Consider the following 25954-nt stretch of genomic DNA (forward strand, 5'->3'; position numbering starts at 1 on the left):
AATTTCAGCATGAAGTATATGGCACAATTTCTGAAGACATCTGCATAAGCAAGGTTTGTTAATCTTGTGAATCCACCATGAACAGCCTAGAGATGCACCAAATGCCCTGTAGGATTTGCGTAGATCTATGGGCATGAAATGATGCATTAAAAGATGGTTTATTTTAACACAGTGGTGGATGCTTAGGAGGTGCCGAATTACAGCTCTCAAGAGTTTTTTTTTTTTTTTCATATATTTTCAGAGATTATTCGTATTTTCAAAGAAAATTCCCGTGAAGTTTGGGTTATTGAGATACAGTACCTATTGTAACTACAGAGATCGGAAGTCTAGGTTGTCAATGATTTTTGCAATAGTGTGTGTGTGTGTGTGTGTGTGTGTGTGTGTGTGTGTGTGTGTGTGTGTGTGTGTGTGTGTGTGTGTGTGTGTGTGTGTGTGTGTGTGTGTGTGTGTGTTTTCTTTTCACTTAATTATACTTTAGGATAATCACGACTTTAGATACACCGAACTTAATTATGTAATACCGGTCGATAAGGGTGCACAGAGGAAGAGGCTGTGCAGTTGTAGGCAACGCTTCAAGTGCAGATGCAACGTCAACTCATATCTCAAGCAGTCCTGTGAGGGAGTCATGTCCCCTTTACTCCCTTCACACCTTCTCTCTTATATCACCTTAGACCCTCCGTCACCATCATCTAGAAAACGGAGGTACGATCTGCCAAGATGCAAGCATACAGGCAGCGTCACAGAGCATCCCCTTTGCCTTTTATCTTCTTTATTATGCCAAACCAAGAAGGGATGGAGAAGGCAACGGGACTGTTGTCATTACAGTCACAAGACGCACCTCGGCACTTATATGGTTTTTGATGTCTATTTGTATGTCGACATGTCCCATTACACACGAAAAGTGTGAGTAATTACTATATGTCAGTGGTAGTTTCTACGTTCGAAACATTTATGGAGCAGATCCAGTTGGTAACTGACAATTATAAAAAGTCAAAAAGATACATTCTTTTAGCCTTATTGCTGATGAACAACTGGCCAGTCTACAGTAGTGTAAGTTAGAGAATTTTGATGCTGTTTGTTAGTTTAGGAAGAGTATAATGAAGGAAATAGCAGGGTTTACCCAGTTTTTACTTGTGCTGCAAAACAGATTCATGGATTACATTTCTTTAATATCACTCATATTTAGTACTAAACTAACCCGTCTCTGAGGCAGCGAGGCGATGAAGGAGGGGGAGCCAAGCCAGACACTCAGGCCCCGGGTCCTCCAGCACCACCTCCAGGAAGTCATTCACGTTGATCTGCTTCACCTGGGACGGAATGGGAAAGGGAAGGCTCTACAGTCAGGGATATAATTCATACCAATTCTGCTTCTCACTGCCCTCTTGAAGTTTATTTCCTAAGCTGAGAGAGGCTTGGTATGCCTATGTGCAAGCAGATGACCCTCTTTGATAAGATGCGTTCTGGAGATAAGTGAATAACATACTGCACGTAGGAAACAGACGTAGTGGCATTTAGGAGACTTATATGCCTGACAGTACATACCATAAATTTTATCCCAATTATACGTAAACAAGTTTTGCGGTCAGGATGAAAATCTGTTGTTTATACCGCTGGGTCTGACTCAAGCTACTGTTACAATACCTGGTAAACAATGTATGCTGGTTTAACATAGGCCGAGACAGGTTAATCACAGTGTCCTCAACACTATAACAGCCATGTTTATATGTCTTGTAACTTGGGCATCCAAGAATTCGGAGAATCCTATTACCGCAATGTTATGTGGTAGAGGGAATTTATCTCCCGTCATGCTAGATATGGTGAGGAGTGGCAGAGGATAAATGCAAAGGTATACAGGGGTTGAAAAATCATGTACACGTACAGGTATCTACTGAACTCCCATGGGAGATGGAAAAGTGGATGCGTATTGTTTAGTCTTCCTGGCTAATGCCCTTTAAGGGAAATACAAGTAAACTAATCAGCAGGCACCACGCTCTACTTTGTTATTTAGCCATCACATGTGATACAGCATTAAGAAGGTCTAACTATTAAACAGCATCAACATATTACAACTGCTGAGATTACCGCGTTAATCAGAAGTGGAATAAAGGGAAACACACTAATTAAACGTACACAAAATTCTCACAAAACCTGGAAAAAGTTAACAAATTTATGAAAAGTAAAAGCCAAAGCATTCACCCACGATTTCGGAACGCCCACCATCGCAACAATAATTAGATCAGCAATCCTCTGGCAATTGAAGATATATCATCGCAGCTGCGCCAAAATCGGAAAAAAATCTCTTAGGATTTCGCTGTTTACTCCTACTAAATTAGACATCACGCTAGTGTTTAGAAGCCTGAAGTCAGGGGTATTATGTTGGTGAAGGTCATTGGGTATAACAGGCCTTTGAAAAATTCCTAGTAAGTACCCTATTAATATATGCTTTCTTCATTATGACTACAACAGAAGACTGTGAATAATGGCAGGCAAAAAGAAAATTTAGATTGTATTTTTCCTCGCAAAATCCTCTCCCAGTAAGTTACATATCATTGCAGCTTCGCCAAAATTATTAACAAACAAGCCATATATCCCGGGATACTGTTTGCAAGGTTTGGATACAATTGCACACTTGATTCTGAGGTATTTGGGGAACCGTCAGATACACACACACACACACACACACACACACACACACACACACACACACACAGAGGGAGGCAATTACATTATCGCCTCACTAGACGGGCGATTAAAAATAAAAACTGATCGGGCTCAATGTACGAGTGGTCTGGTCTTGTCCTAGATGGCAACTACCCTCTATCCATCAGCAACTTAACCAGACACATGGAGGTCCACAGATTATCCTGCCAATCTTAATTCGTTATATGCTTGTAAAATAACTGAGCGAAAACAATACTGAATTCTTTTGCTGGCATGGACGCACGCAGCCTTTTACAAATGCTAAATTCAGGCAATTTTATCCAAGCAAGGGAAATTCAAGCAATGTAGAGGTTTGTCGAAGCAGTTTTCAGGCTTCTGATAGCTAAAATTTTCCAAATCTGAACAACATCGTCTTCTATACGGAAAGGATTAAGGAGTGGATGACGTTCATCTGCCATTACTCGTGAAAATACCGCCTAAAATGACAAAACATACCACTTTGTGCTCTAACACACAAATATGTTGCCTGTACTTCTACTTTACTGTCTCTTGAAGATCTGAGCATAAACATATGTCAGGGGCCACTGAAGGAGTAAAGAAAATGATCGATACAAAACAGTCTATCGGTAAGGGAGAGGGGGAACGGGGGGGAAGGCAGACAAGAGTAACCCCAAACAGTGGTGGTAATTTTGACTCACAGGGAGAGGATCAGCCTTATTGCAACAATAAGGATACTTCTAATGTATTGCCTTCATAACAGCTTTGGTAAGAGAAGCAGAAAATCGCATCATCATCATCATCATCATCATCATCATGGCAGAAATATTGTGGACGAACACAGCCAGGGTAATAATCTCCTTTAGAAAACTGCAGTATATCCATTGTTGTAAAAGGTATGACTGTAAAGACAAGGTACTATGCAAAATGTGAAAACCTGAGGCCTACAACTGCATGAAGTAATAAGCTATAACTATGGCCAAAAGAATTACCATTATTTACACTCAAAGACAGCCACTAAAATAAATAAACAAAAACAAATAAATAGATAAATATATGTTCTAGCCCTTACTCCGTCGAAAATATGGGTGACAAGATTTTCGGAGTAGGAGAAGCTCGGTGACTCAAAGACAGCAGCGGGCAGTGCCAGGACTTCCTTCAGGTACTCGGAGAAGCGCGTCAGGGATAGGTGTCCATTGCCGTCAGAGATTTGTGAAAAAATATCTGAAACGGAAAGAGATGAGTTAGATGCTGCTTTCATTCTTCAACCTCTTCAATCTGATGACGTACTGTACTGCTAAGTTTTATTCCTGCGTCCTCCAAGAGATTTTATTAGCTTTGGGGAAATAATTTTGTAGTGACGGCGTCAAAAAGACTTTTGTTAACTCTTTCCCACCTAAATTCTCTCTCTAAGCAGGCAGTAATGAAGGAGTTTTAATGCCTCCTCTAACATACGGGTGGGAGGCTGTGGTGTGGCATAAAAATGAGAATGCAAGGATAAGAGCAGCGGACATAGGCCATTTGAGAAATGTGTGGAATGCAGAGAGTGGATAGGATAAGGAATAATGTGAATCTTGAAAGATGAGGAGTAAGGAAGCCTGTGGACACCAGAACTGAAGAGGGTGTGCTTAGGTGGCATGTTCGTGTGGAGAGAACTGGAGTGAAGTGGTAAAAAGGGTATATCTGGGCGAATTTGAAGGTGGAAAGGGAAAGGGGAAGATAATTTCAGAGTTGACCAGCTGCGTATATGAGAGATTGAGTTTACCAAATTAACTCTGGTAGTATAGTGATGAACAGAAGAAGAATGAGCGTGTAGTTAGATGGGTACTGGATTCGTTCCGCAATGAGGGCAGGATAAGCAGACTTCTGAAGAACAGCGACTAGAACAGCGGTGACAGGAAGAGACGCAATTTTACGGCGGAGAGAGAGAGAGAGAGAGAGAGAGAGAGAGAGAGAGAGAGAGAGAGAGAAAACACCCTTTGTAAACACCCTTCCTGGAAGTGGTATACAGTATGTGGTAAGGCCGCTACATATATAACTGTGCTTACGGGGGCACATAAAGTCACAGTAAGCAATAGAGCATTATTAAAAATGAATGGACTCTGTTCAGTAAACCTAACTTATACATACCCGTTTTAGCACAGAAAAGTGACACGATCCCTCCCAGACAGATTGCGAGAAATGGGACACCAGCTATATTATGACACCATGAAGGATTAAGCTGTGTATTTTTGAAAAGCAGGTGGAGAATTATGTCGAGTCGAGCGATGGAGGAACTCAGTTTTTTAAGCACCGTATTCAGTAAGGTTTCTTTTTCTTCAGTCAGCATTATGAAACAGATTAGAAGTAAGGTGAGGGAAAGAATCATCCCATGACTGTTGGTGTATTGGTGTAAAGGACGATGTGAGAAGCTGGTAGAAAAAAGGAAAGGTGGAGTCATTAACATGTTGATAGACAGGGACTGGTGTACAGTTCAGGTCATTGACGAAGAGGGAGAAGGAAGTAGATGAAAAGGCACAACCCTGATGATCACCAGTATTTAGAATAGTGGCCATCTGCAACTCCAGCTGCTGAACGACTGGAGAGGAACTTGAGATGAAGGCATGGAAAGAGTGATAGAAACCTTGGGAAAGTAGTTTAGAAAATATGGATTTGTGCCAAACTCTGTCTACAGCCTTTGAGATATCTATAGCATTAGTAAATGTTTCACCAAACTACCGGTATGATGATTAAGAATCTGAAGGGACTGTATAAACAGTGCTAGTGAAATAATACCTGACAGAATCCATACTGGCGGTGAGAATGAATGTTGAATAAGAAAATGTGCTTCAAAATCTACTGCTTGAGGAGAGAATCATGTTCTCTAAATATACAAATCATCAAACTAGTTTGGCGATAACTGGATGGATGGGAGTGGTCATCATTCTTTGGGACAAACTTAATAAATGCAAAGTTCCAGGCAAATGGAAAGGGCAGAGGCGAAAGAATTTATCTAGACAGGAAGTCAGCACGGAAGCACAGCTCCTAAAGAACAACAGGATGATATCCATCAGCATAATGTGTCTTATTAATAGTACTGAAGCCCGTGAGGGAGGCAAGTATACATCTTTTGGAGAATGTTTAATGACATACAAGACGAAATCAGACGGGGGAGGGGAGTGAGGAAATAGAGGAATAACACCTGAATCCCCGAAAGTATAGTTAGAGGCAAAGTTTGAAAACAGCGATATACTTTATCAAATGAGGAAACATATACATACCCAATGGAGCGGGAAATATTAGAGAAAGAGTAAAGTCATTGCAATTTTTGGGCTAGGTATGAATAGATCATATTAACCTGTTATCAAGCAGAGAAAAAAAGCACATGATTCATGAATAAGGTGGCAACGGTACCTTTGGAATGAATGTATTCCAATTAAAAATCAAATATATTCTGGATAGCCAGTAGTAACATTTAGAGAAGGAAAGGATAGCCGTAGCCATGGTGGCGATAATTAAGATTACCCAAATTCGCAAACACAAGACTGAGTCAGACGTTTGGAATGAAAATGAGTATAAAGAAATGGGAGGTTACAAAAAAGTAGCTAATGATAGTGGTTCAGTCAGATGAGTTTCGGTGAGAAAAAGATAGTGAGATTAGAAAATGAAAAGTGATGATCAGGAGAGAGGAAGTTGCTGGGAAAGTCACAAATTAAAGGCCATACAAACAATAACCATTTTATATAATATCCTCCATGACTCAGATTCGAATTCCATACTCAGGGCACAGGCATATATGGAGACAAACACGCCATCACTGAGTCACCGTGGCTTCGAGGTATTGTGCAGAATTATACCTGTGTACTACCTCAGCTTATGCGCTCCCTCCTCCACCGATGTCACCCTAGCAAAATCTCGTACATGTGATGATGGTAAATGAATACGAGTAGATCCCAACGCAGAAGACTTTCCTTTTTAAATAATAGCTAATTTTTCACCCAAGATGCCAAGCAACTGAACAAAGGAAACTCGTCTTAATGTACCAACGTGCACTCTTACTAAAGACACCCCGTCCCCGTTCGTATTTCTCCAGGATGGAAAACGGTTAAATCTGGATCTACCACTGCGGGGAGGGTTCGGTCTTGCAGTGAACCTAATATGGACCGTTACGGTTATAGAACAGTAATATTTCACACTTTATAATACTTCACTATGTTGCGCACTCTTGACTTCTGAATCTATTTAGTATACTTTAATTCTTACATTACCACAATACATAAACAGATCAAACTGAGGTAAAATACTTACACCTGAGCTTGTCGAGGGGTTTGCTGCTGCAGAGAGTAGCCAGAGCAACCTTGACGCTGAACACTCGCAGCTTTCCCTCGTCCTCCCTTGAAATAATACAGATATTACTAATGAACGAGAAACTGTACTTTAAAGTTATGGATGTTGATATGGATAGTTTTTCATAACTAACCATCATTAATACTGTCCACAAAGAGCAAAGATGTGCACAGTATCTTGTGAAAAGCCACAAGTCCTGAATGGGTAAAGGACCGAAGCATTTTGTATGCCTTTTACGTGTCCAGTCTGAAACAATTCTGTGCATTAACCTGCTGATGTAAGAAAGGTCAATCATTTACAGGAAATTCTCTCTTCTGAGATAATCGCTGAGGGAATCTGCCACCAGCGGTATCCGTTATGTAAAAATCCAGCAACTGTATAAATGTTGATAGGATCCACTTTACCTTGCTGATCGAAACTGCACAGATATCCATCATGATGCATAGTTCTGTTCTACCTTTGTGTTCTGCCTGTATTACTGTTACCCAGGCCACTCCTAATACACAATTTACTTATTATGATTAGAGGCTTGTCAGATCAGTAATACGGGTGCATATAAGACAGTCTGCATTACTGGCACAAATTAAGATGTAGAGAAAATCTACTAGAAACTCACTTATCATAGGCGGAGAGAAGCCAGTTGAGGAGTATTGAAGTTGATGACTCGATGACAACATGCTGACCCACGGGCAACCTCTTGTTCAGGCTGTGGTAGAGGGTTGAGATGAGCGTCTCCAGTCGCGACACCTGACCCACCACAAACGGTACTCTTATTACAACAGATAAACAATATGACATAATGCTGTATTGTTATGTAGCAGATACACAGTAAATACCTAAACTGCTTGAATCATGTGGCCCAAGTCTCTTCAATGGTAATGGTTTCTCTTCAATGGTAATGGACAGTCCTTTCACACTATCCTTCCACCTCCTGCATGGCCTCCCTCTTCCCCTCACTTCCTCTGATTCTGATTTATACATCTCTATCAGTTTCTCATCAGTATCACTCATTCTCCTCATATGGCCCTACCACATATATAAACCCTTGTTGGAATTTTTGGGAGACGATAACCACAGCCGCTCACCTTAACACAACTCATGCATGGAAACCTAACTTGGAGGCCCTGAAACCTGAGGGTTTTGCTTTCCCCTCTCCCCCAGACCCGCCCAGCATTTATACTTCATCTCACACAGTGCACATTTGGCCATTCATGTCTAGAAAACAAGTATAATAACTAATGATTACATTATTGCAGAATTCATGTACTATTCACGAATAATTATCATGGAAGGGATTTTAGAAAGTATACAGCTGTGTGAGCCAGGAAGAGGTGACTGACTTCAATTATAAGGTGAGCATTGGCAACTTTTGGGAGTTTGTGGCTAAGGGATTTGCAGATTACCAAGCGCTGCATAAGGTGTGGGAAATGACTCACCTTGACCTCTGTGTATGGCTCGAGAGTGTTAAGTCCGTTTTCCCTGAAGGCTTCGATGATATTCCAGATATCCACCCGGTGCACTGTGGGAGAATGATAGTTATTTACATAGCAGAAAGTATATTGCAAATAAACATACAATGAGGAACACTGTATCAGTGCAAAATACGACTTGTAAACCATGGAACAAAATTTATCAGTGTAAACAATGCACTTCCAGCAGCCACACAAGACTGGACTAACCTGGTAAATCACATGACACCAACGTATGGTGTAGTATCTCTGAAACTAATAAATTACTTTTAGAGTACATGTAGGCAGGAGGTCCTCTCTCAAACATATATTGCTCAAAGTGATGAAACATTCAGCATTACAACTCTTCTTTGTAATGTTTTCTTCATGTCTGACGGCTTCCTTCTGCAGCACTAAGGTTGGCGAATAAATGTCCATAGTGGTGATGGTTTTATGAGCCTAGCGGTAATGTGTGGCTCTGTCAAGTAATGACACGAATTTCTGTGTTAGCCCAGGCTTCCACATAAAATTATGTATCTGCCATTGGCACACTGACCGTGAGGTGTCCCGAGGGGGAAAGCGCGCAGGTGGCACACTGCAACAAGATGTCCTTCAGAAGAAACAGTGTGCATGAAGACTCTGGGCATGGGGTAAACCATGATAGCGAGTGTGCAGGGTGACGCTGAAAGGTGACGCTCAAGAAAGAGTGTGTGGGATGCATGGTACGAGGGAGTCTACAGGAGAGAGTGTATAAGGTAACACTGAGCGTGAGGTGGCTCACTCTCACATGTGTGGTGGTTATGAGTACTGTAGGTGACTCAGAACAAATAATTTTAACATTTAACAGGAGGGACATTCGGTTAGAACCACTGCAACCTTCACTTCTCTTGATTTGCAAAGTTGTAAGTTAGCAAAATAGCATAGTAAAGTGAGGGAAGTGAACTGAGTTGATTTTAAAAGGCCATAGTGGTGACAGACAAGAATGAAGTGGAAAAAGAAGTATGTGAGGACAGTAACCCGATTTTCTGGGGGGTTAGGTGGGATGGGGGAGGGGGCAGATTTAGTCCTTGTTTGCAATATATATATATATATATATATATATATATATATATATATATATATATATATATATATATATATATATATATATATATATATATATATATATATATATATATATATATATATATATATATATATATATATATATATATATATATATATATATATATATATATGAAGCCTCTGTGGTACAGTGGTAAAGTGTGCATTTTCGTACACTGAAGAACGAGGGTTCGCTCCCCGCCAGGGTAATAAACTTTGGGAGCGTTCTTCTGGCCATGTAATGTTTGGCAGACATCAGGGGTGCTGTGGCTGAACCAGTGTCGCATACTATAAAGTATGCTTGCACCCAGTCGGCTTGCGTGGGCCGATTACACTTGGTTCACACACTACACACACATCCAAAACCACTACAACACTACAGTTACACTTACAAGCACGTCTCACCCTACATACAATCTCTACCAGACAGCCTAAGCCACTTGGTAGAGATACATTGGCTGTATCGTCCCCACTTCGGTAGGAATGGGCCAGTCCTGCAGTGGACACTTAAACAGCTGATGAGATGATATCTATCTATATATACATATCTATCTATCTATCTATCTATCTATATATATATATATATATATCTATATATATATACATATATATATATATATATATATATATTTTGCCTAGGGAACCTAGGGAACCGGAACTAGATTTGCAAATGGCGACATATAAGACGAGAGTGCCCAGTGGCAGTATCTGAACAAAAAAATCCAACTTCCTCAGATGTATATCATTATGAAACATATCTGTTTCGGGCGCTGTAACCCACTAGGCCACCTGGCGCCATTTGTTAATATGATTACCATTTCAAGAAGTGAATGTTTTCCTGGGTTACAGGGAACCATTTGGCTTGTCACTCAGTGCAGAATCACCTAATGCTAGCATTCCACCGAGTGAGTGAATGATGGACGCACCCACATACCACTAAGTGCTAAAATACCTGTATAAGTTACCCTCATCCTGACAGATTCATTCCCACTGTACATAACAGTTGTGTCTACAGAACAACCAACTTATATGCAGTTTTCGAGTGCCTGTCACTCTCTACTGGGTCAATATTCTCTCAGTGACCGTTAAAGTTACATGGTTTCCCACACCTCCCGCTACAGACCACAATCCACCGGCATCTGCCAGTGCGGCTAGCAGGCCTTTGTGAACAGTCTGAGTTCTGCCGTGGCCGACGAGGCCATTGTGGCTGGCCTAACCTCGTTTCCATTGTGCACTGAGGCCTCAATATTGCTCCCTATGACTCCACAGAGTTTAACACCTATGACTATTTTTGGCACCCGAGCCATTCACCTCGCCACCACCTCACATTCCACATTGCACCTTGAAGTCTCCAGCCTCCAACATATAAGCAACCTCAAGAAAACCCTTGAGTACGTTCACTGGGCTACGAGGTGGCCCAGCCCCCCTTCTCTAACAGGGAAGGGGGGGAAATCAATTACTACTACTACCCTTGAGTAGGTACATAGCCAAGCTAACACCTCAGTCCTGGACTTAGATACAATAAAATAAAATTTTTATCACGGCGACCAAGCGAATTTCGTCAGTCACAATCATCATCCTAACATATTCGAGCCTACTTTTCATAGGTCGTCACCCGGTGGTACAAATGCCAAACAGTTTTCTGGCTGTAGTGCCGCTAGTATATATATATATATATATATATATATATATATATATATATATATATATATATATATATATATATATATATATATATATATATATATATATATATATATATATATATATATATAAAACTTTCAAACATACTGCACAATTCAGCTTTCCACTGACTCGTCAGGGAAGCTTCACTCCATCACACCTTCAAACCACAGTAGCATCCTGTGGTAGGATCTAAGCCCGTCCCAACCAGTCTTTCTTAAATAATGACTCCCGTCTGCACACACACCATTTCTGCTCGCTCTCAGCACTGCCACGCTACAAACATCCACCGATCAAATGAAATTATTAGTCCCTTACCGGTCAAACTGGTCGGGAACTATAGGTTTATGCAGTTCCGTCATTACGTCAGTATGTCCGTCCGGCCTCCTCAATTTCGTGTCCGGTTTGTAACCTGCACATGCATGGACAGATTTTCATATACCTTCACACAAATGTTCCCCACAGCATGACGGTGTGTCGCTCGAATAAGCAGCCATCTACATCCAAGGTCAAATACATGATTGTGGTTGTACTGCATGGCAATACTTGATTTACTTGTTGCATCTGGTTCAGCCCCACACCCTCCTCTACCTTACCCTCATCCCAAATGTCACATTCTTTCGACTACAACTGCCTTTTATACAATATCTGCATATGAATCTTCTAACACTGATGGTATCCATATGATATCACGCATACTAAAGTCAATATGCCATAGGAACTAAGCGAGTTCATATTAGCATGCACTCCATACACAGATTCCCGTGCCCCCTAGGCGAGGGGAAGAAAGGGGGTAAATACTAGAAAGTGCTACTGGGGTCCCCAAAACATAACGCTTGGAAATACTGTCAGTATCTTTGTACTTGTGTCAGCATCTGACGCAGCTGGCATTGCCTTATGATGTCAGTGTTCTCAGGCTGCATTATGATACATGATATTTTTCAAGCTTTTTGCAGTATACAGTATAATGCAATAATAGTTAATATTTAGGTGTTTTTGGAGCTCTGAGTACCCAGCAGGAGCAATATTATATCAGTGATGTGTTTCAATAGATGCAGGCATACTCCAGTTACCGAAACGAGTCACTGATTTCGAGATTAGAGGTTACCATGACCTCGTGTTGTCCAGCGACGTAATTACCATAGAATTTCTAAATGTTAGGTAAACAATCTCTTTCTTCTCAGATCCTTCTCTTCCTCCTCCGCCTCCTCCGCCTCCTTCTTCTCCTCAGTTCCTCCTCCTCCTCCTCCTCCTCCTCCTCCTCCTCCTCCTCCACCACCACCACCACCACCACCACCACCACCACCTCCCCCTCCTTATCATCATCATAATGATCCTTTTCTTCCACCTAAGGACAGGATGTGGTGGCATAAAGGTACAAGAAAAGAGAAATTGCGGAAGTGGGAACGCTATCAACAACATGCCTAGGTAAATGGGCCACACAGTCATTTCTCAGCATTTACGTCTCTGGAATTCTGTCACTTCCCTGGCCTCATCAGCTTCAGTTTCTCACACGCTCATTTTCCATATCCATCTGCCTTCCTCTACCACTCCTCCTCCCACCTTCAAACTGCCTCACATAAGAGTATAGCAGTTTCACCACCCAATATACTAATTCTGCTAATCCATTTCCATCTTTCCTGTCACAGTAGTTACTCCAGTCAAGTTGGGATTACTGATTTCGATATTGGCCGTGTCTTTGTTATTTGTGACTGAATATATCTCATCGTAAAGTAAGTTATCATTTTCCTCACTGTATTTTTTTCCTCGGATGTTTGACACATAAGGAATCGTATGCTTCCACAGTGTGTGTGTGTGTGTGTGTGTGTGTGTGTGTGTGTGTGTGTGTGTGTGTGTGTGTGTGTGTGTGTGTGTGTGTGTGTGTGTGTGTGTGTGTGTGTGTGTGTGTGTGTGTGTGTGTGTGTGTGTGTGTGTGTGTGTGTGTGTGTGTGTGATGCGTGAGACAATTATAAGGATTGTGCCTTCTGAATCAAGTTGCGTAAGAGGTACTTGTGAAGTGACACGGAAAAACAGATGAATAAATGAGTGGATTTCTAGTGAATGTTTACATGCTGGGAGAAAATAGATCGAACTACTTATGTGTTTCCGTCGTAGGATGGGAATGGTGAAGGAAAGACTGACTAAAAGAGTGTAAAAGACGAGTGGATGGAAAGAGCCGAGGAAGACCAAGAGGGTGGTGAAAAACAGAGGGAGAATATATGGAGTGCAGAGGTGTGTCGCGCCAACAAGGGTCATTGCTTAGCAGGATGACTACTGCTTGGCTTAATTTTGTAGAAGCTGCCTCTTATAGCAATGCTGGTTTGGTCAGCTGAGTAAAGTAGTGTCCATAGAAGCGATCGCAGTAATAGAGTCAGACTTTTACACGATTTACAATACTTTTTTTTTAAAGGCCTAAAATCATGTACTGTCGGATTAAATGAATCACTTAAATGCAGCCACAGCAGCAAAATTTGTAAATATTTTAAAAAGTAGAACTGTCTTTACGTCAATACGTTAGGCGTCTTTGTAGTCATAAAGTTCTTGGTTGTACTGTGTTGGTGCTGCAGCAAGGCAACTCTCAATACTTACTGTTAGTTTTCTTCTGCACAAATCGTAGCTTGGCGGCGGTTCGGTAAGAGGCAAAGCGAATGGCATCGAAGTTATGGTGTCTGAGGTCGGCCACCAGCAGTCTGCCGTCACCCGCCATCCCGCCACCGCCGCCACTCACACCAGGCCCACCACCCGTACTCGGCACCGCCATCACCTCTGTAACACAATAAAAAAAGTTCTAATTTTATGAGAGAGAGAGAGAGAGAGAGAGAGAGGCAAAAGAGACATTTTATAGGGTATTGTAGGACAGTAATGTAATACTCGTTATTAGTCGTGAAAAAAATGAAAGTGAATGCAGCACTTGCAGGAATAAAGTTGGGGAAAAAAAGCTGCTGTTTGATATATGAGAATATAAATGTTGCTGGTGAGATGGTGGTGGTCTGGATCCAACGACTGTGTAGATTTACAGGTGAACAGGGAAAGGTGTTGGTTTACTCAAAGACAAGTCATTGTTACACACAAGAGGGAGAATGGACAGGAAGCTGGTGCAGAACCTTGGCCTCTTGACCTCTTGACCCGAGGTTCGCTGAGGAAGTAGCTAAGGCTGAATCAAGTGCCCTCCCCCCCTCCCACCTTCTCTCTCTCTCTCTCTCTCTCTCTCTCTCTTTCTTTCTCCTCCTCCTCCTCCTCCTCCTCCTCCTCTTTTTCCGTCTTCTTCTTCTTCTTCCTCTTCTTCTTCGTCTCTTCATTTCTGTGTCGTCTGTCCTCGTCACTTCTTGATGCGATATACTGTAAGTTACAAAAAGGAGCTGGCGTAGAGGTTTACTTGCTTTTAGTGAGGGCTGGTCAGGTAGCTGTGTGTGATTTAGACTTGCATCTCAAAACTGAGGTTCCCTCTGTGTTTTGAGGCCAGGTTAATTATATATACCACTTGCTGAACTTTTTCTATATGCTGGACACGTGTGCTAGGCTCACGTTGTACACGTGTGTTGATAAGGCACGTTGTACCGTCAGGCACAAGAGGACTCACAAACATGATTATAGTCTTATATGCTGTTATTCCTCTCCAAGATATGTCATTCTCTTTTGGGGAAATGGTTAGTTTACTCTTACACAATTCTCTCTGTAGCTAACACCTTAGCTAACTGTTTTTGCTACTGCTTAAGCTAATCGTATATTAATATTCCGTATACATACATCCTGTAATGTGCTCTCTCTCTCTCTCTCTCTCTCTCTTTAAATATGGAAAACAATGGGACTGAAAGGTGAAGCAAAGATGATTTGGAGAAAGGAGACTCATACCTGGATAATAAGAAAAAGAAAAAGAATCAAACTAGAAAGTAAGAAAAAGAAAGAGAATCGGATATGAAAAATAGCATACGTATTACAGAAACACGCTACACTTATTGCAGAGCATTAGTAAATGTAATAAATGCAGTATAAATCAAAACCAAAACCAAACCAAACATAGCTACTAGAGGAAATATGCGACAAAAAGTATGTTAAATAAATGGAAGCAGCCAGAAATAGACCAAACTTGAAAACATTGGGTAATTCCAAGACAGTGCATCACTAAGAACCGAAAATCCAAGGTAAATTAGGCAAACCAGGTAAAAACAGGTAGGCAACAGTGAGGGACATGGAGCAACACAAGACCGCTTTAGATAATACCTGGCAACAAACTAAACGCGGCCACCCAGCAACATGCAGTGACGCCGTGCAATGGCAACCTCCACAGGGTAACGCTGGATTGCACTATGACACAACAGATAACAAAAACCCCTCTCTTCAATTTGACCTTATTTTTGCTGCGCAAGAAATTTACTCGGGACACCTTTTTCTGGAACGTGACTTGAAACCCGAAAAGAAAAAAACTCGACAGAGAAAATCATGTGCAACAAGTTTTCCTATCGCTTTCTGTTCTCCTTACTTTCAATAAAAATCTGCATGGATGTTATTTTCTTTAATATGTCGCTATATTACTTACTTCAGTTTCTTGCTTCTTGTCTCATGAATTCATTTTTCTTGTCTGTGCCTCTTACCATCGTCTCTTCACTCACATTTTTCCTCACTCGGACTTATTGCACTTCCGTAACCTTGTTTCATATCTGTCACTCATAATCCATCAATTTTCCCTTTTACAATAATTTCTCATATGTTCATTATTACCTCGACCTCTACTGTTTCTTCAATAAATCGGAACACATTTCTTTCTTCGTTACCCATCTCAGTTATTCCTCTGCTTCCATCTCTACTTCCCCACTTTTGTTCCTCCATTTTGCGTCAATTCCACTGAACGATTGTTGAAAGAGGTCTCTGAGAGTATCCTGCATCAACGACCAAAAAATATGGAAAACAGGAGGCGATTCACACCTTCAAAATCGGAAATAGAGAGATCTTCAGAGTGATTGAATGCTGTGTCAGAGAACGTGAGATGGAGGAGATACAGAACCAGTCTCCGGCACAGACACGGGGGAGCGCTCACAAACACACACATACACAGCCCTGGTAGTTCCCCTTTAAAACCCCACTCCAATTTTCCCTCACACAACCACACGTGCAATAATCCAACTGCACTTTTATACCCTCCATAGCAAGAATTTCACGCAACTATATTTTCATTGTGTATTTATAAAGGCAACACCGAGCCAGAGGAAACCGGGTGTTGTGTGTGTGCAGCGGGGCCAGCGTTCGTCAGCTTCCCCAGGTAATGGTGGCCACTGAGCGTATGTGCACCTGTTGGGTCGGGGCAGTGAGTTTGTTGTACCTTCAAGACTGGAATCAATAAACTCCGCTGCCCACACTAACGCATTCTAGTCTAAAACAAACTGCTAAACACTTTCAGGCTCTTACGACTTGCTCTTGGCTGAGTAAAAGCGTCTGGAGCATGCTGGGATGGAACAATAATTGTTCCATCTGTCGGAGGAATAAAGGTGACAGCATTAACACTCATGCACCCATTACTCATTGTTAGCTGAGTAAAATCGTCTGGGGTTGGGTGAGATGAGATACTAGAGAAGGGGCGACCATAAGAGGCTTAATACAATAAAAACAAAAGAAGTAGTACACATCAGTCCGACAAACAAAAGACATAAGACCACAGGAGCCAGGCGGGGCAGAAATTGGGCCATTTTGCATCCCGGAGAAGAGAGGTAACATCAGACTCGGTGTCACAGGGGTTATTGTGCGAACCGTGAGACAAAGTGTGGTGAGAGAGCAACAAAGGGAGAGGAGCGGAAGGAAAGGAAGTGAGGAGACGGGAAGAAAAGTTTGGGAGGGAGGGAAGAAGAGTGCATTGGCAGAAGGAAGGAGAGGAGTGGAAAGGAAGAGAGCGAAGAGATGGGAAGGAGCTGATGGAAAAGAGGGAAGGGGAAGAGAACGAAGTGGGGAGGAAAGGAAAGGAAGAGGAAATAGTAAGGAGACTGGAAGAAACGGATGGGGAAGCGGGAAGAGGAATAGACTGGCAAAGAGAAGGAGAAAAGTTAGAGTATATGAGAGGGCAAGATGACTGAGAGAAGAAAAGTAGAGTGGTTGATGTAAGGGAAGTGGAAAGATGAAATGCATACAGAAGCGAGGTTGGAGGAAGAGGGGAGAGTGTGCCCAACAAATATATACTTAACTGAGAGGTCTCTCCTTACCTGGAAGAAAAAGATTACCGTCTAGAGGTAAGCAAAATATGGCACCTAAGTGTCTTTCGACCTTAAGGTATTCAAATATTTATATGTGGATCACAGAGTCACACTTTAAGCATAAATAAATCTTCAAGCGACGTCATTCTAGTATCTGTATCGAAAAGTTTTAAAGTACAGTATACAATGATGGTACAGTACTTGGGTAAGTGCTGTGAGGATCTGGTGGCATTTCATCTTTCCTCAACTCCCACATCGTTGTATTTACTTAACCACAATCATTAATTTGCGCCATACAAGATAATCTTAAAGTCCGCCACGACCCAGCCGCACTGATCCCAATGTCTGATTAAAAACTTGAAGCCAAGCTTAAAATTAGCGCAAATAACCAACAACTAAAGACACGCGGACCTTTTATTAAATTAAGATCGAGAAGTGGAAAGCAACCCCATATTCTTTACAATAATACTAAAAACACGATGAAAAGAAGCTTGATTTTCCTACCTCATCTCTGAGTTAAGTAAACTGGAATGCGGCTTAACAGCTTTAAGTCTTCAAAGATATTTTGAAACTGACTGTCGAGAAGCAGTGACTTGCCCACACTCTCGCACACTCTGCTTTAAGGCTACAACCCATAGACTCTAAAACCCAAGTGTATATCACCATAGTATGACGGCATCAGGAGCCGTTTTTACACTGAAATGATCATGAAGTAAGTTAGCTGACTTTTCATTTGACCAGAATACAAGCAGGACATGAAGGTAATGTAATAAGCATGTTCGTTGACCGACTTACCTGCCTCGCTCCATAAACCCGTCAAAGCGGTGGTAATGAAATGGGTGTTATGAGGAAAGGAATGATGGGATGGGATGGGATGGGAATTTGGTAGACGATGGAGCTGAGGGCAAGAAAGTAAACCCTGTGAGAATGGGTGTTGTAGGGTTAGTGGTTTAAATGCAGTGAAGGTTTACTTCAAAGTCTTCTCCACTAATATGATAGGCTCGCGTTGCTCTCACTTTCCTGGTCCCGTGGCACTGGATGAGGGAATTCTTATGGCATTTAGTTTTTTCAGGATAATTTAAGTTTCTTTCCTTGAGACTGCTTTATCAATATGCTTATGATTGATATACTGTATTCTATATTTCTGATGTCAAATAATGAGCTTGAGAAAGAGGACGTGGCTATTTAGATGGTACCAGAGGGTAATATGAAAAAAAAAAAAAAAAAAAAAGATAAATATAAAGAACCTTAAAAATGAAACACTTTTTATTACTTACTCTTAGCTGTTTAAAAGCCCAGTGACACCCTTTGCTACAGAAAAGTCGTTTATATGGTTATTTTATGGACTTCCACTAACACTGTACAGTCAACGATAAAGGCCGCTCGTATATACAGCTAGTGTTGCATTTTTACCGAGCGTCGTAAAATACCAGGTATATAAGAGCAACGCATACTTATTTTGTTGTTGTTGTTGTTCTCCTTCTCCTTCTTCCCCTTTTTGAAGAAAAATTTTAAATATGCCATCGTCGCCCTGACAAAATCCAATTTCAAACGTTGTATTAGCTCCCCTGCCCCATCGCCCATCACCATCTCTCCTCCATCCCGGCACCCAACTCCACTCATTATGCCGCTTTTCTGTTCCCAGTGACAAATTTTTATTGGAAAGCTTTATCCATATTCGATGCGGCTCTTCATACAACCTCACCACCCACCACCATCACTACCCAGCCTACCCATCCCTCTGCACCCACTTAACTGTCTTAAAACCAGACTTAGAATAAAAGTATGTTGCCATCGTCAATGCTGCTCCTCTTGCGATGTCAGTCTTCATAAGGTGTCTCCATCTCGTTCTACGCCTCCACTACCCACCACCAACACAGCCCTTTGCACCAACTCCTGTTTGCCCAAACCAATAATTTTTTGCTATCTCAACTTTGCCGTAACATGCCAATGATTGCCGGGCTATCTACACAACCATCTTCACAGCACATATTTTCCCTAACATGCCTTGCCATCCACCATCAGTCCAGCACATCCCTCCCACTCTTCGCCTTCCATCCAGCCTAATTCAGAAAGATCTAGGTGAACCTAAGTGAACCTAGAGTAAGAGACAAAACAATCTGAGGTACAGTAGCTCTTCCAGTGAATTCAGGAAGGAGGTACTGTACGAGAAATAACAGTTGAACTGTGCTGTATACAGAGTCTGAAAGCAGATGTAACCCCTTCAGTACGGTGACTTTACCTTTGTTCTTGCAGCCACCAAAGGATTTTTATTTTTCTTAGGACAGACATCTAACAGTGAAGTGGTTTATGAAACTGTAACTAAATCCTCCAGATCAAAAATCTCTCCAAAGCAGAAGAAATTCATCTGACGGTTGTTGTTGTTGTTGTTGTTGTTGTTATTGCGCTACCCCCGTTTGTCTGATCATGCAAACCCATCAACCACAGGCAAGCAACCGACCCTGCAGGGCGCTCCCATGCTTCTGACAGCGCCTCGCCACATGCGAAACGCTGGGATTAATGTGGAGGTTTGGTTTCTGGGTGGATGCCGCATTTGCGCCTCCACCCAGTTAACAGCCGTAGTGCACTGACATACTTCTGTGCAATTTGCCAATATGATTAAAGAAAATTGAAGAACACAAGATCCCCAAATCTGTGTCTCTGTATTGCTTGACCTCTGACCCCATATATCCCTCTAAAATACCAAACTAATGATAATACTGTAGTAATAGTAATAAAAAAAAGTAGTAAGGGGGTATCTGCTCAAGGAACAACTGAGCAAAGTGTGAAGTGAATCGCTGAAGAAATAATGGAATGGCTCCGAACTAAAAAGTGCCTGGAATAAAGAAAGAAGAGGAAGAGAGAAATTGAGGAAGTACACTAAACCTCCACTGTGATGCGGAAATCCAATAGAGTCCTCAGAAATACGAAAGAAGTCACCTGTGTGTTCGCAAAGCACGACTGACTCAACAACAATAAACGAAAATAATCAAGAAGTGTAGCAAGAGGGAGTGTGGTTCGACAAGGGAGGAAGAAGTCGACAAAGTACAATGGGGGAAGAACAGCTCGACAGCGGGGCACGAAGATATGAAGGATTGAACAGAGTGGAAATCAGATTAATACATGACAAAAAAGGGAGAGAATAGGAAAAGGAATTACAGGAGGAATACGCACAGCAGAGAAAGAACTTAAAATTTGCGTGTCCAGGAGAATGAATGAAAGAAGAAAGCCTCGACTACGTCGATATGCCATCAGGTAATGAACAGGACAGGGAAGAGGGGAAGGAGGAGTTCATTGGAAATAGGTAAAGGGAGAGAGGGGAGAGGAGGATGACACTGAGGGAAGACAAGATGGGAAAGAGGTTCGATGGAGCGGGAATCGAAGTTTGAAAAGGTTGGGAGGAGGTATTGTGGTCGGGGAAGCGAGCTGCTGGGACACACTCTGGCCTGTACCCTTTTTATTAAAAAATGGTCTAAAATTGCCGTTTCTTCATTTTGGATACTGAATATAATGGTAGTCACGAAGAAGTGCTATGAAAAATATACAAAGCCGTGGTATTATCTTTTCCTGCAATTGTGCTACGTACTATAAGCTGCAAAAGGACCAATATCTGGGCAAGTTAAGGTGAAAACACTGTAGTAAAGGAACCGGTACACACCAAGGCTACTCTTGGTATTTGTAGTAAAGTGATAAATAGTGGCTTCATGACGGATATCTTCGTCCCACATTGCAAAGAACGTGACATCTTGCGACACCAATTAATTATCAACAATCCTATTTTCTTTTAAGTCTAAGAAATCTGACAGACTGACTAAAGAACAAACATTATTACCGTATTCATTCAAGGTGACCCTTGTAAAACGCTCGTCTTTCACTCCGCCGGGCGATTTCTCGTGTTGTGGGGAGGGATCAGTCAGCATTATCACTTCTGCATCATTTACTATTCTCACTACCACACCCACACCTACACCAGCAGAATCAGCCGTTGCCACAAAACACAAGACACTGCTAGCCGAGTTTCTAACAGCGTGTAATTTACGGGCCACCCTGTATAACGGAAACATCCCAAGGGAACACATGAAGGCCTTAATGGACGACTCGTTATACATTTCTTTTGAACAAGCCTTTTTATAGACATTCTAGCACGATTACTAAGGATTCTGCCCCCCAGGTATATCAAGGAACAAGCTATCATTATTATCTCAAGGGGAACTGTGAACGATATATCAAGTCGTATTATCAATGTGAATATGCATGTTAAAAGTGAATGATGTGGACTATGTAAACCAGTATCACAGCAACCATCACGATGGGCCATGATAACGAGCCTGACGAACCTTGACTCTCTCTCTCTCTCTCTCTCTCTCTCTCTCTCTCTCTCTCTCTCTCTCTCATTTTGGCCATATTTAAGAGAAGAATGACTGCATGACTGGACGTTCTTTCAAAACTGAGACATGGAAGTCGCAAGATTATGGCACCTGGAGGGAGTATGGTTATGGCACCTGGAGGGAGTATGGTTATGGCACCTGGAGGGAGTATGGTTATGGCACCTGGAGGGAGTATGGTTATGGCACCTGGAGGGAGTATGGTTATGGCACCTGAAGGGAGTATGGTTATGCCAGCTGGAGGGAGTATGGTTATGGCACCTGAAGGGAGTATGGTTATGGCACCTGGAGGTTATGCATCAATCCTGCGAAACAGGATGGTATCATTGTCGGAAACTCACCCTATCCCGTTCCATGAGAGAGAGAGAGAGAGAGAGAGAGAGAGAGAGAGAGAGAGAGAGAGAGGTGAATAATAACGAACCAGTGTTAGTCTTTTTCACTCAAAGCACTGAGAATAGATGAATACCAAAGAGGAAGCAGTCTAAAGGTGCGAGTCTCTAAAATTCACCACAGTTGGTAGGATTTCCGCTAGATCTTTAACTGAAATGCAAAACTGGAAAAAAATTGAAAGAGGGGAAGAAAGAGGACACAGAGCAGGAAATCTAAAGAGAGAAAAAAATGAGAGCACTTACAATACAGATAAAAAAAAAATTACCAGAAAGGAATATACATAGATGAAAAGAAAAACAGAAGTACGGAACGACAGAAAAAGCGAATGTGAAAGACGGGTGCAGAAGTGATACGGGGAAAAAGAGAGAGAGAAGAAAGAGGAAACGCGCGCGGAAGAGAAACTAATTGGTATTTGATGAGAAGGCAAGAAAACAGAGTAAGTGTGAAAGTGAAAAAGTGAAGATAAAGAGAGAGATGAGGAATGACGAAAGTGAAAGGTATGAGGGAAAAAGAGGTAAGGTCAAAGCATTAGAGAGAGAGAGAGAGAGAGAGAGAGAGAGAGAGAGAGAGAGAGAGAGAGAGAGAGGGGGGGGGATGAAAGAGTAGAGAAAGATGAGGAAACATGAACAGACAGGAGTGTGAAGGAAGAATAGTGAGAGTAAGAGGAGGAGCAAAACATTTAGTCAAAGCGACCAAGGGAGGTGGAAAAGTAAAGACCAAGGACGAAGTGAGAGAGAAAATGAGAGCTGGCGATCTGGCTTTAACTTTCGTGCCAAATACAAAGTTTTCTCGGCAAGTATTCTTTCATAAAAGGAAAGTGAGGAAGAGGGAGGAGGGAAGGGGGGGAGGCAGTGGCGGAAGGAGAGAGTTTAGGACAGAGGCGATAACAGTTAAGGAGGTAGGGAGGGTGCGGGGAGGTAGGAAAGCAAGGAAGGAGGTCGAGAGGATAATTTGGGGTCAAGCCTCCAACATGCGATACATTCCCTTGAATCTGACCCAGTGAAGGACTCTGTTGTTCTTGCTATCTTCAGACGATTTTACTCAGCACTGGGGAGACTTTTCGACCTGAAGCAATTAGATATATAGTCTAAATTAACTCATTCACTACTACATGTCTCTCCTAAGCCTAATGAAAGCGTTTGGTGGTAGCAGGAATTAATTAAGAGAAGGCGTCACCGTACCAAAGGGATTCGGGAAGAGGTCATAACATTTAAGGAGGAAGGAGGCGGGGAGGCAGGCCGAGGAAAATTTTGGGTCAGGACTCCAACATGCGATATAATATTTTGAGGTTAATTGCGGCCATTGTACCTGGGTTGAGGAAGCCATTAGAGGCACGTCGCTTGGTGGTACGACTGGAGGCGAACCCGGTGGAGCTGGAGGTGGAGGTGGTGAGGCGGGAGGTGTCAGGGAGGCTCTTACGTCTGGCGGTGAACATCTTGTGAGGGTGGATGATAACAGGTGTGGCTCTGGGCTCGGGCGACGGACGCAACATGAGGTCTCGCTGGTGCCGGGTTATTGCTGGCCCTCACCTGCACAACACACCACCATCACAACACCTGTCTCGCTCAAACTCCTTACCGTTCTTCTTTTCTCTGACTTTTTTTATCACAGTTTTTTTTCTTTCTTTCTCTCCTTCTCGCTCTTCTTTCAAAATCTTCTTTTAATCACCGTATCTTTTTCCTTTCTATTGATCATCAGCTATGTCAAATTACATTTTATTTTTTCCTTTATTTCTCCAGAGTTCATCTAAGTTTTTATTCCTTCTTCTTTTTCGCTTTCTGCATCTTCCCTCCCTTGTGACTGATATTTCAGTTTTGTGTCTTTTATTTGTTGGATTTTCTTCTCTTACAGTCTTCCTTTATTTTTCCACGTAGTTCAGACTTATCAACGTTCCCTGTATCTACGTAACGGCGACGTCTGTGCCACCCCCAACGATGCCTCCTGATGATGATGCTCTTTCAACTTTTCTCTTCCTGCTGTTTATTCGTGAAGGTAATGTTTCTGTTTTTGAATGTTTTAGCGCCTTTCACATTTAATACTGCTTTATAATTATAGTGCAGCTGCAAAGTTCCCTAGGCGTTGCTTCTACTTTTGTCTCAGTGATCGATATGAAAGCGCAAATAACAATTGAGGTTTCCGGCTAAAGTTCGTAGTTCTTGGAAACTGGAGAACATCACTTATATCTGAATTCCCGGTCACGCTCTCTCCCACTCAGACCCTCAGTGCTGTGCTTCAAAGTCGCAGTCGATCCACCGACAACACCTGAAAAACGTGGCTCTTCCTGGCACACCTCGCCCCTGCCGCCTGGGACAGCCCATGAAAACTTTAAAACCTCAGAGAAACTTGAGAAGAGATTAATCGGCCCCTTGCCTGGGACATCAACTTCGAGGTGCTCTAGTTCATAAAACTGCACTGTGGCAATGGACTAACGACTGGCTTAATAGTAAGACAGATCTAGGCCGTCGGATGAAGCGCAGTGATTAATGAAGGACGCTGCTGGGAATACGAGAGAGGACAGCGAGAGAGGCAGGCAGGTGGAGGCAGCAGCAACACATCCAGCTGGGGCGGGCACGGCAGCCACACTATCGACTGGGCCTCCACCCTGTTAACTGGTGTGCCGGTGCGCCTCGCTTCCTGCACCTTCCTGCCTGCCTGCGCCCCTCCCAGCCCCTCACCTCACCTCACCTCATCCCAACACACACACACACACACTTCCTCTCTCTCTCTCTCTCTCTCTCTCTCTCTTAGGTGATGCCAGCGTGTATACAGCCACCGTTCAACCCAGCTCACGGCAGAGAAGCACTGGTCAACAGGCTGGAATCAACAAGTTATTCGTAAATGGTGCGGCAAGTCGTGTAAATGTTTTCTGTCGTATGTCCTAACCTGTGTTTTTCATGCACTTGTCCACTTGACGATATTATTTAACCCAGCTGGCTTCCTAACAGCGACTACCTGTATATTCATGTTCTACTGCTTATGGGTGAGCCACATACGTTTGTAATATCTGAATCTTCATGCTAACAAAATCTATCTGCACATTGCGAATAAGTAACCATACTATCCTCTCTCATCCCTAATATTTATCTGCACAGTCTCACTGTCCCCAGAAATGGTACAAGGTTTTCCCTACCACACGTCGGTAGGAAAGCAGGGAAGGAGGACCCCGGTTCAAATCCCAGCTGGGGCAAGGAAGAGTTTAATGATTTGAATTTAATAAGGCAGACTTTACTGATCTACCAGAAGACCCGCCGACATGTAAAAATACCCACACTAATACCAATACACCAGTCCTGTATGAGACAGCCCTAGCATGTATTCAGTATGGACGGTGGGTGTCAGCGCCGAAGTGGTGACATGTAGAGGTGTATGGTATGTAGGAGGACTACTGTCCTGTTGTTTATAATTTCACTGTCATTCATGGTATATCAAAACACACTACTCATAGGAGTAGCACTTTTTGTTCCAATCATCCCTGTGCTCCTTCCTACCCAGCAAAAACTGGGCCTATTTCTCACACAACCATTGCCCATACGTGCCCTACAACACACACCATTTATATCATTTTTTTTTTATCAGCATTTCATATACATTCAATCAACATTAATCTCTCAGTGCAAGCCATTTATTACACCAGCCGACTTTTTCGCGTACATCTGCCGCCCGTAACCCTTATCATTGCTACCCATTCCCTTTAATATTCTATTGACCCTCCACAGACAATTTCACCTCAGTCACTACGTTCATTTACCAGTGCAATTTCAGTCACCTGTATATCATCCAA

General features: G+C 42.4%; 1 protein-coding gene across 4 annotated transcripts in view; it reads right to left on the reverse strand.

Moving 5' to 3' along the window:
* Positions 1 to 23703, reverse strand: part of Dyb (Dystrobrevin) — a 67108-nt gene extending 43405 nt beyond the window's left edge. For all 4 annotated transcript variants that reach the window (XM_080264887.1, XM_080264885.1, XM_080264881.1 and 1 more), the window contains exons 1-7: positions 23482 to 23703; positions 13809 to 13985; positions 8421 to 8503; positions 7601 to 7731; positions 6946 to 7031; positions 3731 to 3882; positions 1199 to 1307 (exon numbers count right to left, since the gene is read on the reverse strand). In XM_080264887.1, the coding sequence (XP_080121013.1) occupies positions 1199 to 1307; positions 3731 to 3882; positions 6946 to 7031; positions 7601 to 7731; positions 8421 to 8503; positions 13809 to 13985; positions 23482 to 23665 (922 nt within the window). In that variant the 5' untranslated portion in view covers positions 23666 to 23703. The remainder of the gene's footprint in view (positions 1 to 1198; positions 1308 to 3730; positions 3883 to 6945; positions 7032 to 7600; positions 7732 to 8420; positions 8504 to 13808; positions 13986 to 23481) is intronic.
* Between the last annotated feature and the right edge of the window lie 2251 nt (positions 23704 to 25954).

The sequence above is a fragment of the Coenobita brevimanus genome, chromosome 14 (genome assembly GCF_032717465.1).
Source record: "Coenobita brevimanus isolate Jiangsu-jjx chromosome 14, ASM3271746v2, whole genome shotgun sequence".
Lineage (NCBI taxonomy): Eukaryota > Metazoa > Arthropoda > Malacostraca > Decapoda > Coenobitidae > Coenobita > Coenobita brevimanus.